Below are 12,750 nucleotides of genomic sequence, written 5' to 3'. Positions count from 1 at the left end.
TTTCCTCCCCTCTCTCTCTTTTCTCTCCTTCCTTCTTTCCTTCTTTCCATCTTTCTATTGTCCTGTCTGCCTCCCTCACTCCTTCCCCCCCCCCTCTCTGTCTTTGCCTTCCTCCCTCAGTTCCTGGCCCATGGTAGCTAGTGGACTTTTGGTGACGCCTATTTCTGCTTCCTCTGGCTTCACTGCCTCCTCCTCCTTTTGGCTGGGCCCAGTGCCTTCTCTGGTCTGGAATGGGGTTCTTTTTCTGATTGTTTTCCCCTACTCTTTCTCCCTGTCTTTTGACCCACACTTGTGTATCTGTTTTCCTTCCTCCCACCCCACTCTCTTCTTTCCTTTCCTCTCTCCCCAGGCCCCCCCCCCCTTTTTTCCCCTCTCCCCTCTCTCCCATTTTTTTTGGCTCTTCCTTCTCCTTGGCCGCGGCTTCTCTGAGCCGCCGCCGCCACCACCATTGCCTTGCTGCGGCCGCCCCCGGTGCCCAGAGTGCGGCCCGCCCCCGCCGTCTTTCCCTTCCCAGCGTCCGACTTTCCCGGAGTCCTTTTCCGCACCCGGTGTCCGTCTTTCCCTTCCCCGGCGTCCGTTCCCTTCCCGCCTCCCAGAGTGCCGCCCAGACCCGCCCCCGCTCCCTTCCCGGCGTCCTTTCTCCGGCCGGGCGGACAGAGGCGGCAGCAAGATAGCTGGCCAGAGTGCCGCCACTGCCACCCAGAGTGCTGCCCGTCCCCGCCGTCTTTCCCTTCCCGGCGTCCTTTCTCCAGCCGGGCAGGCAGAGGCGGCGGCAGGAGAACCGGCCAGCATGGCCGCCTGGTGTTGGCGGTCGCGTCTCCCTCGGACTGTTCTGGGCATGCACTTTGCACATGCCCAGAACAGCCACGGGAGACACTGACGCAGACACCAGCCTTCTAAGGCACGGACACACCCCAAACCATCTTATTATAGAGGATAAGTTATAACTAGCACTTTGTATTTTGTCCGGAAACCTATTGGTAGGCAGTGTAGCTCCATCAGTAAAGGAGTAACATGGTCTCTCTGAGATGATCCAGAGACCAACCTGGCTGCTGCATTCTGAACCAACTGAAGTTTCCGGACTATGTACAGAGGCAGCCCCACGTAGAGCGCATTACAGAAGTCAAGTCTGGAGGTTACCAACAGATGTACCACTGTTTTGAGGTCAATGATCTCAAGAAACGGGTGCAGCTGGCGTATCAGCTGGAGCTGATAAAAAGCACCCCTGGCCACCGCCTCAACCTGAGAAACCAGGGAGAGGTGTGAATCCAGAAGTACTCCCAGACTGCGAACCTGTTCCTTTTGGGGAAGTGTGACCCCATCTAGAACAGCCAGATCAAAATCACCTCTAGAGTTCTGACCCTGCACAATAAGTATCTCCGTCTTATCTGGATTCAGCTTCAGTTTATTCTCCCTCATCCAGCCCATTACTGCTTCCAGGCAGGCATTTAGGGAGGATATGCCAGCTCCTGAAGAAGCTGACATGGAGAAGTAGATCTGGGTGTCATCAGCATACTGGTAACACCCAGCTCCAAATCCCCTGATGATTTCTCCCAGCGGTTTCATGTAGATGTTAAAAAGCACTGGAGAAAGTACAGAGCCTTGAGGGACACCATACTTAAGCTCAGATTTTGAAGAGCAACAGTCTCCAATCGACACCATCTGGAATCTATCATTCGCAGCGCCAGGCAGGGAAGAGCTGCTTCTGGCTGCAGTGCGAATGCAGCGCCAGCCTAAGTAGCTCCTGAAGGGGACGCGCAGCCCCTTCGGAAGTTTTAACTCCCAAACGGAGCCTCAAGGCTCCATTCGGGAGCCAGACCCTGCCCTGATGTCAGACGTGGGGGGCGTGGCTAGGGTAGCAGGGCAGCCACTGCGGCTGCATACAGGCCACCGGTGGTTCTGCTCTGCCGCTGAGCAGATAAAAATGAGGCAAACTGAGGCAAGAACCTCAAACATGCATGCACAGCAGGGCAGCAAACACAAGCACCCAAACCCTCCACGGAATTCACCCTACTTTTCCACAGTTGGTCTGCTACTGACGCTCCCCCTCTCTGCTGCTGTCATCCCTTTTCCTTCTCCTCCTCCCCACTCTGGGCACATTGTGTGCCCTGCCCAGGGGGTTGAAGGACACTGCCACTGTCCTTCTTTCCCCCTCACCTCTTCTCCTGGATGCATTTTACCTACCTGCTGCTTGGTTTTCTTGCAGCAGTATGCATCTGGCTTTGCTCCCTGGGGTCCCTTGCCACTACCACATTGCTGTTGCCACCACTACCACCTTGCTCTCGCGCTGCTCTCTGGCTGCTGCTGGCTCTCCAGCAGGACTGCATTTATCCACTTCAACTCAATGCTGGGGAGATCAACAGCCACCAGAGAGCAACAGACACAAGTGGGTGGGCAGCCAGCCACTCTCTGGCTAAACAATTAAAACAGAAAATACAATTTTACAATATATATCAATTTTTAAAAGCTAAGTGAAGAAAAAGGTCTTCATCTGGCATCTAAAAGACCAAAGTGACTTTAGGTGTGCTTCACTGCGAAGCAATTCCATTGACGGGTGCCCTCTCCCTAGTAGCCACCTGCCTCATTTCATTTGGCAGGAACACTCGGAGCAGAGCCTCCAAAGATCTTAACGTCTGAGTCGGAACACATGGGGCAAGACACTCACATAAATAAATAAAGACAAGAATTTTCCATTTCCTTGCTCTTGGGCATTCAAATTGTCCATAACTTGTATTTTTAACTTTGCACTTAACTGACTTGTTTTGCTGTTGGATTGTATCTACAGAGATGATGATTATGTTTTCCCATTTGCAATGGATATGTCTGTGAGAAAAGTTAGGAGAAACATGCCAAGTTCTTTTCACTTAAGAAAACAGTCTTTGCATCAGCCAGTCAAATTACAATTTGCAAATCTAGAATGAAATCTATTGTGGGGAGGTTGTTGCTAAATTATTATCCTCAAAATAATGCAGTCAGACAGGCTTTTGAAAGGCCATTTCCAGGTGAAGGGATAAAATAGGAATTAACACGAAGGTGCAGCACAGAGAGTGGCTGCTTTTCATCAAGAGTCTGAGAACACGAGCTAGAGATATCCACAGAGATCAACTAGAAAGAGTTTGACCGCTCTGGAAAACCCATATAAAGTTAAGGGGGGATCCAACCAAGCTGGAAGCCAGTGTACCAACCTGAACTGTAGTTATGACCTCCTTTTAACACTTTTCAGAAGTGCCAGCTGAACAGACAAGTCTGGTGTTAATCATTAGCATTAGGTTTCAACAGTCTCTGAAGCGTTGGGAGATATAGCAATGTCGACAAAGCCTCCCCCCCCCCGCCCGCCCCCCCGAATCTCTATGCTGGGAAAGACTTCACCGCGGCTTTGTTACTTGCATTGGAACGTGAAGAAATCATGGGGAGAAGAGGAGTTGGCAACCTTCGGTGCAACTCAGCCGAAAGAAAACTGGGGGAAGGGCCATCACAGCGCCTGCTCTCATCCGCTGCCGGGAACGGGCAGTTCCTGGCTTGTTTTTGACTTCTCTCCCTGCGGCTCCGATTTCAGGCTCCGTCTCCCTTTCCCCTCTGGCGCTGGGAGGGAAGGAGGAGGAAGAAAGAAGTAGCCTGAGGCCCCAAGCAATTCCCCCCGCATCGCTCCCTCCATCGTCCCTCACCCCGCCAGGCACCTCGCCGCCGCCCGCCGCCGCCGCCTCACCTGCTCTAGTCCCGCCAGCAACTCCTCAGCAGCGAGAGCGACTTGCCGCGGGCGCAAAAGAGACGGGCAGTTCCGCCCGCCGCAATCCATCCACACCTCAAACTCCGCCCTGTCTTCCAGCACTTCAGGCTCTGGAAAGAGGCCTGGCCAGCCGGAAAGTCGCCTGCTCGGAAGCCCCGAGGAAGGCAGGCAGCTGCGGACGTGGTCAGGGGCTTAGTCAAAGGGCTCTGGGTTACATGCAGCAGCACCATCCCGGCTGCCCGGTGTGTTTCCGTGCAACAAGTATCAATCATTCATACAATGTTCGATGAGCGATTCCCGTCATGTCAGTATGCACAAGGGTCCAATCAGGCCTAGGCAGGCTTGCCGGAAACCCACTCGCCTTAAACCCCGTGTGATTTCTCTGCTGAAAGAGTGCGGACTGCAAGACTAGAAGCCGACCGAGGCACACTTATGAACAGGTCATATTGAAGCCAGTGGGTCTAGCTCCCGAGTCCCGAGAAATGTGTGCCCAGTTTTAGAACTCTAAGCCCAGCCATTCTGGAAATGTAGAGTGTTGGGCAAAGTGTGGGGAGGGGGGAGGGGTGTGCATGCTGCACTTTTTAATGAAGATAAAAGGCAGATCAGTCCACACAGGGGTAGAATGATGGTCTGGGGATAGGGGGTGAGGCTTCAGTTCCAGACTTCTTGTAATTTCCTGCCATGAAACAAGCCACTTATAGGACTTTGTTTAAACTTCAGAACATCATTAAAATCAATAGGCTGACCAATCTGTTTCAAAATCAATACACCGAGTCCTGCTAACCTGTCCTACGCCTGTGCTGTTTCAGAACTCTAGGCCACACCCTTCCAGTAATATAAAACAAGCCCTCTTTTCCCTTGGGGAAAACCATGGGGCCTTCTAAGAGAGTGGGCACACAGACCTGAGCCCCCCTCCCCGGGTCTGGGCCTAATGGCACCCCTGCACCCTAGCATTTGAGGACTTCCCTCATGTTACTGAACTTCCCCTTACTAAACCTAATAACCCATACCTTCAATCGCCAAAAGACATTCTCCCCCCTTCAAAACTGTCTTTCTTCCCCCACCCCACAAAGAAATTAAATTATTTTCTTCTCTGTGTGAACCCCTGCAGTGCAATAGCATAGGCAATGTGCCTTTTCCACTGAAACTGACAAACTACACCCAGCTGCCACTCCTCTGGATTCCCAGTAACAGGAAATAACCCGCAGTAGAGTTTGCCCCCTCCTTAGCACAGTACTGGATGAACAAATTTATTTGACTTTGTATGATCTCTGCAACACAAATGCATCTGCTAGTCTTGATAGTTCTTCCAGAAAAATGCTAGTTTTGAAACTTAAGAAGAAGAATGGAAATGTGCTTTGTCAAATATTTTAGAAATCCTAATTCTCTTTTTAAAGGCACAGTATTTATTTGTTCACTACAGGCACCCACTACGCAGCCCTATTATATCCAATATAGTTGTAGGTAATACAGCGGGGAAGTAACTTGCCTAAGCAGCAAGAGGTTACTGGTTCAAACCACTCTGGTATGTTTCCCAGACTATGGGAAACATACCAGACTAATCTAATCTTTAATCTTTATTGTTACTGTCATTCGACCAGCAAAACACAAAGTACAAAAACTTTACATAAAAGCAAACATGATCAAATAAATAATAAACTTTTAAAACATAAAACAGATCTGTAACGCCCAATTTCATCCATTACATAAAACAGAGGGCACCATACATTATAATAATCTAAAATTTAATTCAATCCAACCCCATATCTCGCTTCTCAACACTTCTTATCCTAGTCTTGTCAGCCAGAAAACAAAACTTGGCCACGTTATAAGATACTACATCCCAACGGTCTGTTAAAATTAATTCCAAATAGAACTGCTCAGAATATTTTATTTATTTGTTTTATTTATTTATTTTTACATTTATATCCTGCTCTTCCTCCAAGGAGCCCAGAGCAGAATACATGGGGTATGCTGTTTAAAAAGGACTTATATATCTCTCCTTCAAGGTTCGATAAAACTGACAATTCAAGATAACATGGGCCGTTGACTCCACTTCCCCAGAACCACAAGGGCAGACATGCTCCTTATAGGGGATCTTACAGTATCTCCCGTCCTGGACAGCCATTTCTAAGGCATTACACCGGGCCAGCATCAGAGCCCTCCAGAAACTAGGTACTAATATTTTATTAAGGTAGCTGGCTGGGCCAGACAGTGATATATGATTGCCTAAATAAGTGTCAGCCCCTATATGGCTCCTGTCCATCTGTTTCTCCTTATCTATAATGCATTGACACAGACATGATCTTGCTCTACCATAGCCAAAGACAACCAAAGCATCTCCGGAGAAGCCATAATAGTTCAACCCCTTCTCCACATAGTATTTCCACCTAGACCTATATATATCATTTGACACTAAGGGTGCTAGTCCTACTGGCTGAAAAATCAGCTTCAGCCAATATTCAAATATTACCAGCCAAACACTTGCCTCCACCCAAATCCAGCCTGCTTCCAATCGTAGAATTGCATTAGAGACACCCCAGGGGTATTTGGAGCACACTTCTCAAAAACATAGACTGGATTGCCTCCAGCCTGGCAAAGTTGGAATAAATACCTAGCTGCGCTCCATAAGGGAGCAAAGGCCGGACTTTGGCCAAAAAGAGTTTAAGGGCAGCTGGAACAAACTGTGCACCTTGCCTCCTAGGAAAGGAATTAATAGCTGCTGCTGCCCTCAAGGCATTGTGCATTATATATTCCTTGCGCGCATTCCTCCTAGTATTGGTCTAGAACAGGGTTTCTTAACCTTGGGCCCCCAGATGTTGTTGGACTACAACTCCCAGAATCCCCAGCCACAAAGGCCGTGTCTGAAGATTCTGGGAGTTGTAGTCCAACAACATCTGGGGGCCCAAGGTTAAGAAACCCTGGTCTAGAAGACTATACCCAAATATTTAAACTGTGATACTTGTTCAAGTCTATGTCCATTCAACATCCAACACCACTTCCTAAGTTTGTTAGCAAAAGCCATCACCTTGGTCATTTCCTAATTTATGATAATCGCCTGTGAATCATAGTAGGACACCAAAGCATAATGGCCTCTCTTAAGGCCAATTGGGATCTGTGTGAAAATCACTGCGTCATCCGCATATAGGAGTTTATTCAAGTGTCTATTGGCCAGCTTGGGGGATGAAAATCCTGGTTATTCATCTGAGTAACTAAGTAATACATATAGAAATTGAATAACATTGGTGCCAAAATACACCCCTGCCTAACCCCTCTACTCAATCTGATTTCATTTGTAAGATACTCTTTGTTACTGCAATGCACCCTTATTTTTGAATTTTAATGCATCTTAATTATTAAGAGTAACAATCGCCTATCAATGGATGATCTTACCAATTTTCCCCACAGTATTTCCCTTGAGATTAAATCAAATGCATATTTAAAATCTACGAATGCAGCATATAATGTAGAATGTTACTTTCCTGTATATTTTTCGCCTAAATGTTGAAGTACCAAGGCTGGGGCCACTACTGAGCAACCTGCCCTAAAACCATTTTGTTGCTCTGCTAGGACATACCAGACCATGGGAAACACCTATATCGGGCAGCAGCAATATAGGAAGATGCTGAAAGACATCATCTCATACTGTGCGGGAGATGGCCATGGTAAAGCCCTCCTGTACTCTACCAAAGAAAACCTCATGGCTCTGTGGTCGCCAGGAGTTGACACCGACTCGACGGTACAACTTTACTTTAATACTTATTAGTAGGGATGGTAGGACTGGTTCAGGGGGTCGTTGGGTGGGTTGGGATCGAACCGAACCCCCACCCAGTTCCTTCTGGACCGGATCCAAACCTCCAGACAAGTCTGCAAAATTTTTGTTTTTTTAAAAAATATATTTAAAATAAAATAAAAATACCTGTAGCCCCTTCGGGGTGCTTCCTGTAGGGATTTCCCCCCGCTCCTCTCCTTATCTTACATCAGCTTACACACTTCCCAAAGGTCTCATAACCCTCAAGAATGGCTGGGGAAACACTGGGGATAAGGGGAGAAGTTCATTTGTTGCAACATCCTTTTGTTCAAAGGAGTTAGAATACAAGCCACAGTACACTTAAGTTAGCAAGTATAGTTACAATATATAATACTAAGCTTGGCAGTAACAAGTTTATATGAAAAGTATCTTGGGATCACAGTCAATCAAAGCTGGATGTGTTAGCAAAGTGATGCAGCTTCAAAAAAGTGAATGTAATTTTTGTTGGAAGTGAAGGACTATGTGCTGTCTGTTGTCTCAATTACATAGGGGGACAGACTAGTGAGTCAGAGGGCTAGAGGGTCAAGATATTGGTCATCCCTTCTCTACTACTCTGACACCATCCCTTTGGACTGTAGATTGCTACCCTCAGGGACACTTCCTTCCTTCCTGCCTTGTCACTTCCTCTCTCCCTTCTCTTCCTTCTACCTTGCAACATGCAAGCTCTTCTCTCCCTGCACCATGTGTGCAGAGATGCAGACTCCATCTGCATCCAGCTAGATAGATAGATTAGAGATCCTAAGTCCTCACTTTCCTATCTAGAATGGAGTTCTCTAATAAATACCACTTATATTGACTTGAAACTATGAACTGGCTCCAAGTTACTTTACTCTCAGCATACACGCATGCCTAACTAAATTCCGCTGTGTTGTGCCTCTGTGCACTCTGCTATAATGAAAAAGAGTTTCTCTTACCAGAGAGAATTCCCAACAATTTTAGACTGTATTAATAGACCCATAGTTTCCAAGTCACAAGAAGCAATTGTTTCACTGTCTTCCACAGCAGTCTGTTAGGGGTACTGCCAAACGTACATTCCCCCTGGACATGGTTGACATGCCTTTGCCCCCGACGTGAAGCTATACATTTGCTGACACTTCCATGCTTCTTTATGGAGAAAAAGACACATAAATTTCAAAAATCACTTAAAAATCAGCCCTTTGCCCAATTCCTTTCAAATAATTCTGGTAGCTTCCTTGCCCACCTTGGGAACTACCACCCACCACACTCCACTCTAGGCCACCTCTTTTCCCCAATGTGAAGCTATACATCTGCTGCAATTCTCATTATTCCCTATGAGGAATTCGAAAATACTTTAAAAATTCACCAATAATTGGAGTGTCCTGTTGCCTTAGGGTTTTGTGGGTGGTAGGCACCTCTGGGTGCCTACCACCCACCCCACTTTTGTGCCTCTAGGTGCTCCACAATAGGGGATAATGGGCTGGTTTGGGTCCTATTATACCCTATGAGAAAAATAATTTAAAATATTTCAAATATTAATAAAAAATTGTAGGAGTGTCTGATTGCTTCGGTGTTTGGGTGGTTGTTGGCACCCATGGGTGCTCCACAATAGGGAATAATGGGCTGGTTCGAGTCCCATTATACCCTATGATAAAAATAATTTAAAATATTTCAAATATTAATAAAAATTGTAGGAGTGTCTGATTGCTTTGGGGTTTGGATCGTTGTTGGCACCCATGGGTGCTCCACAATAGGGAATAATGGGCTGGTTCGAGTCCCATTATACCCTATGATAAAAATAATTTAAAATATTTCAAATATTAATAAAAAATTGTAGGAGTGTCTGATTGCTTCGGGGTTTGGGTGGTTGTTGGCACCCATGGGTGCTCCACAAAAGGGAATAATGGGCTGGTTTGAGTCCCATTATACCCTATGAGAAAAATAAAAATAAATTTCAAAAATTCATTAAAAATTGTACGTGTGTCCAATTGCCTTGGGGTTTGGGTGGTAGGTACCCATGGGTGCCAGCTACCACCCCACCCACTTTTGGAGGTTTGAATAGAACCACCCCCAGTTTGGTTTGAATTCAAACCTGTAGCTCGAACCTGATGACTGGTTCAGTTCAAATTCGAACCATCGAACCAAACCGGTTGGAATTCAGACCGGTTCAAATTCAAACCAGTTTCCACATCCCTACAAACAGAATAGCAATCTTTGCAGAATATCTGTGTAGTTTCTGGCTTCCTGTATTGTCATCTTAAATACGTATTTTTAAGGGGGTCAACTTAAATTCAGAGTCATCTTCTATTTGGGTAAATAGTACTTGAACTTAGAGTAGGGAATGGGAGTATTTTTGTCTCAAAACCTTCCTGATAACTCTATCTGCTTGGATAACTCAACTGCCACCAATCTCTTATTAATCAAAGTAACATATAAGGATTCTGTCAATGAAGCACCTGTGGGGTTTTTCATCCCAAGAAATTTTATAACCATTTCATTGTGAGGCCCTACATGGAGATCACTTATCAAAAGGGCTTAATATTCCAACTAAGAATACATTGGACCATTCCTATTCACTCTATAGATCACTGTAATCCCTTGGTTATTCACAATTGCAATTTTGGTTCTGAGTAATTCCTCCATTTTTGCCTCAAAGCATAGGTGTACACATGTGTAGAATACACGGATGGGTTTGAGCAAGCGTGGCAATCACAATCCAAATTTAACTGACCAAAATGAAAACTTAAATGTTTATATTTATAAAATAAAATAAAATAATCAATCACATTTAAATGGCCCATAGCGAGAAAAATAATGTAGTGAAGCACTAAAAAAGTAGTTCAAGCAAATACTAGCAATATGACTATGTAGCAAAGAACAAAGAAAACAGTATTGTGGTTAGCCAATATCCTTTTCCTTCATCAAATCAAGCAGAGTAAGTACTACTAGATTTGTAACAGGAAGCTGCCGTATACCAAGTCAGACTATTGGTCCGTCTAGCTCAGTATTGTCTGCAGTATTGTATGCAACCTTGGAGTTGCCGGCAGGAGTCTCTCTCAGCCCTGTCTTGGAGAAAACTTGGAACCTTTTACATGCAAGTATGCAGATGCTCTTCCCAGAGTGGCCCCATCACCTAAAGGGAATATCTGAGAGTGCTCACACATGTCTCCCATTCAAATGAAAACCAGAGTGGACCCTGCTTAAAAAAGGGGACAATTCATGCTTACTATCACAAGACCAGCTCTCCTCCTCTGAAATACTTCAAGATGGCATTATTTGCAAGATTGGTTTGTAGGAAACAGGAAGCTGCCTTATAGTGAGTCAGAACATTGGTCCATTTAACTTAGTATTGTCTCCACAGACTGGCAGCAGCTTCTCCAAGGTTACAGGCAGGAAACTCTTTCAGCCCTATCTTGGAGATACAAGCATGCAGATGCTCTGCCAGTGCAGCCCCATCCCCTAAGACAGTTGTGGGCAAACCTGACCTCCCGGTTTACCCATCCACTGCTCTAAAGGAAATATCTTACAGCGCTTTGTGATGGAACATACATATAGAAGCTGGAGAGTGAGTGTATGAGACTGTGTGTTGCCATAGTAACCAGGCACAGAATGTTTGGGGGGAGGGATTTAAATATAGACAGTTGGTTAGGAGAAGGCAGTTGGAGATAGAGGTAGTTGGAGCTGATTGTTAGGAGTGTGAGGTTGGACAGAACATAGCAGAACGATTAGTTTATGTGATCTGAACAAGAGAGATTGTTCAGAGGTTTGTGTGAGACTTGAGTGGTTAATGTGTGAAAACTGTGGAACCAGCAGTACACTGGGGCAGTGCTCTAAAAGTGGGGAGTGTTAAGCCTGGGAAGGAACCTTGAATGTGACAGGTGCCCAGAAGTGCAACCTCCTGGTGACAGACAGGAAAGTCTGAGTTGATTCACTAAGTCTGCAAAACAAGTTTTATTTATCTCCATCCCAGTTATATCACTTCCCTAAACATTAAACTTTATCAAGAAGGAAAAACCACTCAGAGGGGCTATTCTCACGATCAGCAAATATCGGGCCAGGAGAGCCTAGCCTGATTTTTGTTGATCATGTAAACCACCGGGTTCGCAGGCGAGCCCGGTGGTTTACGAGCGGATAACCCACTCAAGTAGTCCTCCCTAAAGCCCGGGTTTGCAGAGCGAGCACTCTGCAAACCCTGGCTTTCTGATCGTGAGTAGCCAGGGCGCAACTCCGTACCATGGCTACTCAAGAGGAGACCCCCAGAGGGGAGGCGAAAAGCCACCTCCCGGCTCTGGGGGTCTCACCAGCATGCCCTGTGCACTTGTGCAGGGCATGCTGGAGCTTCCAGGGGCCAATCGGCCCCCACTCCCCCTGCCCCCACCGGCTCCGTCATGGAGCCGGCAATTGTGTGGGTGGCCAATACGGCCGCCCAGGGCTCCTGCAGCGATCATCTGCGGGGAGAGCAGGCTTAGCCCGCTCTCCCTGCAGTATCGGCAAAAGTGGGTCTCACTGATCATGAAACCCACCTCAGAGAGTTAAATAGCTGGCGAACTTAGCAACTTTGTAGAGAAGTTTATGTGCCCTACCTTGCTGAGTAGGGGTTTGCACAAAACCGTTTTGCTGGGCAAGTTCGGCAAACCAAGCATGTTCAGTTTTGTGATACCGAAACATCACCCCAGCCCAGCTAGAATTCGAACTGGTTTGTGGGTTCTAAACTTTTTCAAAACAAAATTGTAACTCACCACTGCAGGTCTGGTGGCCTCCGGGGAGGGGGTGCCACCATGGGGGGTGTCTCCTTAGTCTCCCTCCCCCTCTGCTGGCCTCCCCCTGGTCCTGCAAGGGCCTTTTTGGCCCATTTTGGGGCCATTCCAGCTCTTTTCCTGGTGGCCTGGGTCATGATCCAGCCATGCATATGGCCAAGGAGCATACACGGCAGCCTACAAGATGACCGCCGCCACCAGGAAAAGGGCCAGAATGGCTCCCAAACAGGCCAAAATGGCCCTTGCAGGACTGGGATGAGACCAGTAAGGGGGACACTAAGAAGACACCCCCATAGCCAAACCTGCACCCGCGTGGCCACCAGACCTGCGGTAGTGAGTTAAAAAAATATGTTTTAAGTTTAGAACTCCCAGACTGTCCCCAAGCCGGCTAAGGAGGCGAGGTCTTGCTGAACCAGGCCCAGTCCAGCTGGAGGGTGAGCCCTCAAGCCAGACCAGTGTGTTGGTGAACTGGCTTGACTTTGAGCTGGTACACAGAT

General features: G+C 46.9%; 1 protein-coding gene across 7 annotated transcripts in view; it reads right to left on the bottom strand.

Moving 5' to 3' along the window:
* Nucleotides 1-11,074, bottom strand: part of LOC128350855 (interleukin-1 receptor-like 2) — a 109,238-nt gene extending 98,164 nt beyond the window's left edge. Inside the window, exons 1-2 of one of the 7 annotated variants that reach the window (XM_053309656.1) lie at nucleotides 11,046-11,074; nucleotides 7,647-7,762 (exon numbers count right to left, since the gene is read on the bottom strand). Coding sequence is in view for 1 of the 7 variants with exons in the window: in XM_053309654.1 (XP_053165629.1) it covers nucleotides 3,707-3,796 (90 nt within the window). In the remaining 6 variants the exon portion in view is untranslated. Of the gene's footprint in view, nucleotides 1-2,184; nucleotides 2,203-3,185; nucleotides 3,317-3,706; nucleotides 3,809-7,646; nucleotides 7,763-11,045 lie in introns of those variants that run through there. The other 6 variants (XM_053309654.1, XM_053309655.1, XM_053309657.1 and 3 more) reach the window with 6 other exon arrangements.
* Nucleotides 11,075-12,750: the final 1,676 nt, after the last annotated feature.

Source organism: Hemicordylus capensis, chromosome 3 (genome assembly GCF_027244095.1).
Source record: "Hemicordylus capensis ecotype Gifberg chromosome 3, rHemCap1.1.pri, whole genome shotgun sequence".
Classification (NCBI taxonomy): Eukaryota; Metazoa; Chordata; class Lepidosauria; order Squamata; family Cordylidae; genus Hemicordylus; species Hemicordylus capensis.
This window is presented reverse-complemented; position numbering and strand designations above follow the sequence as displayed.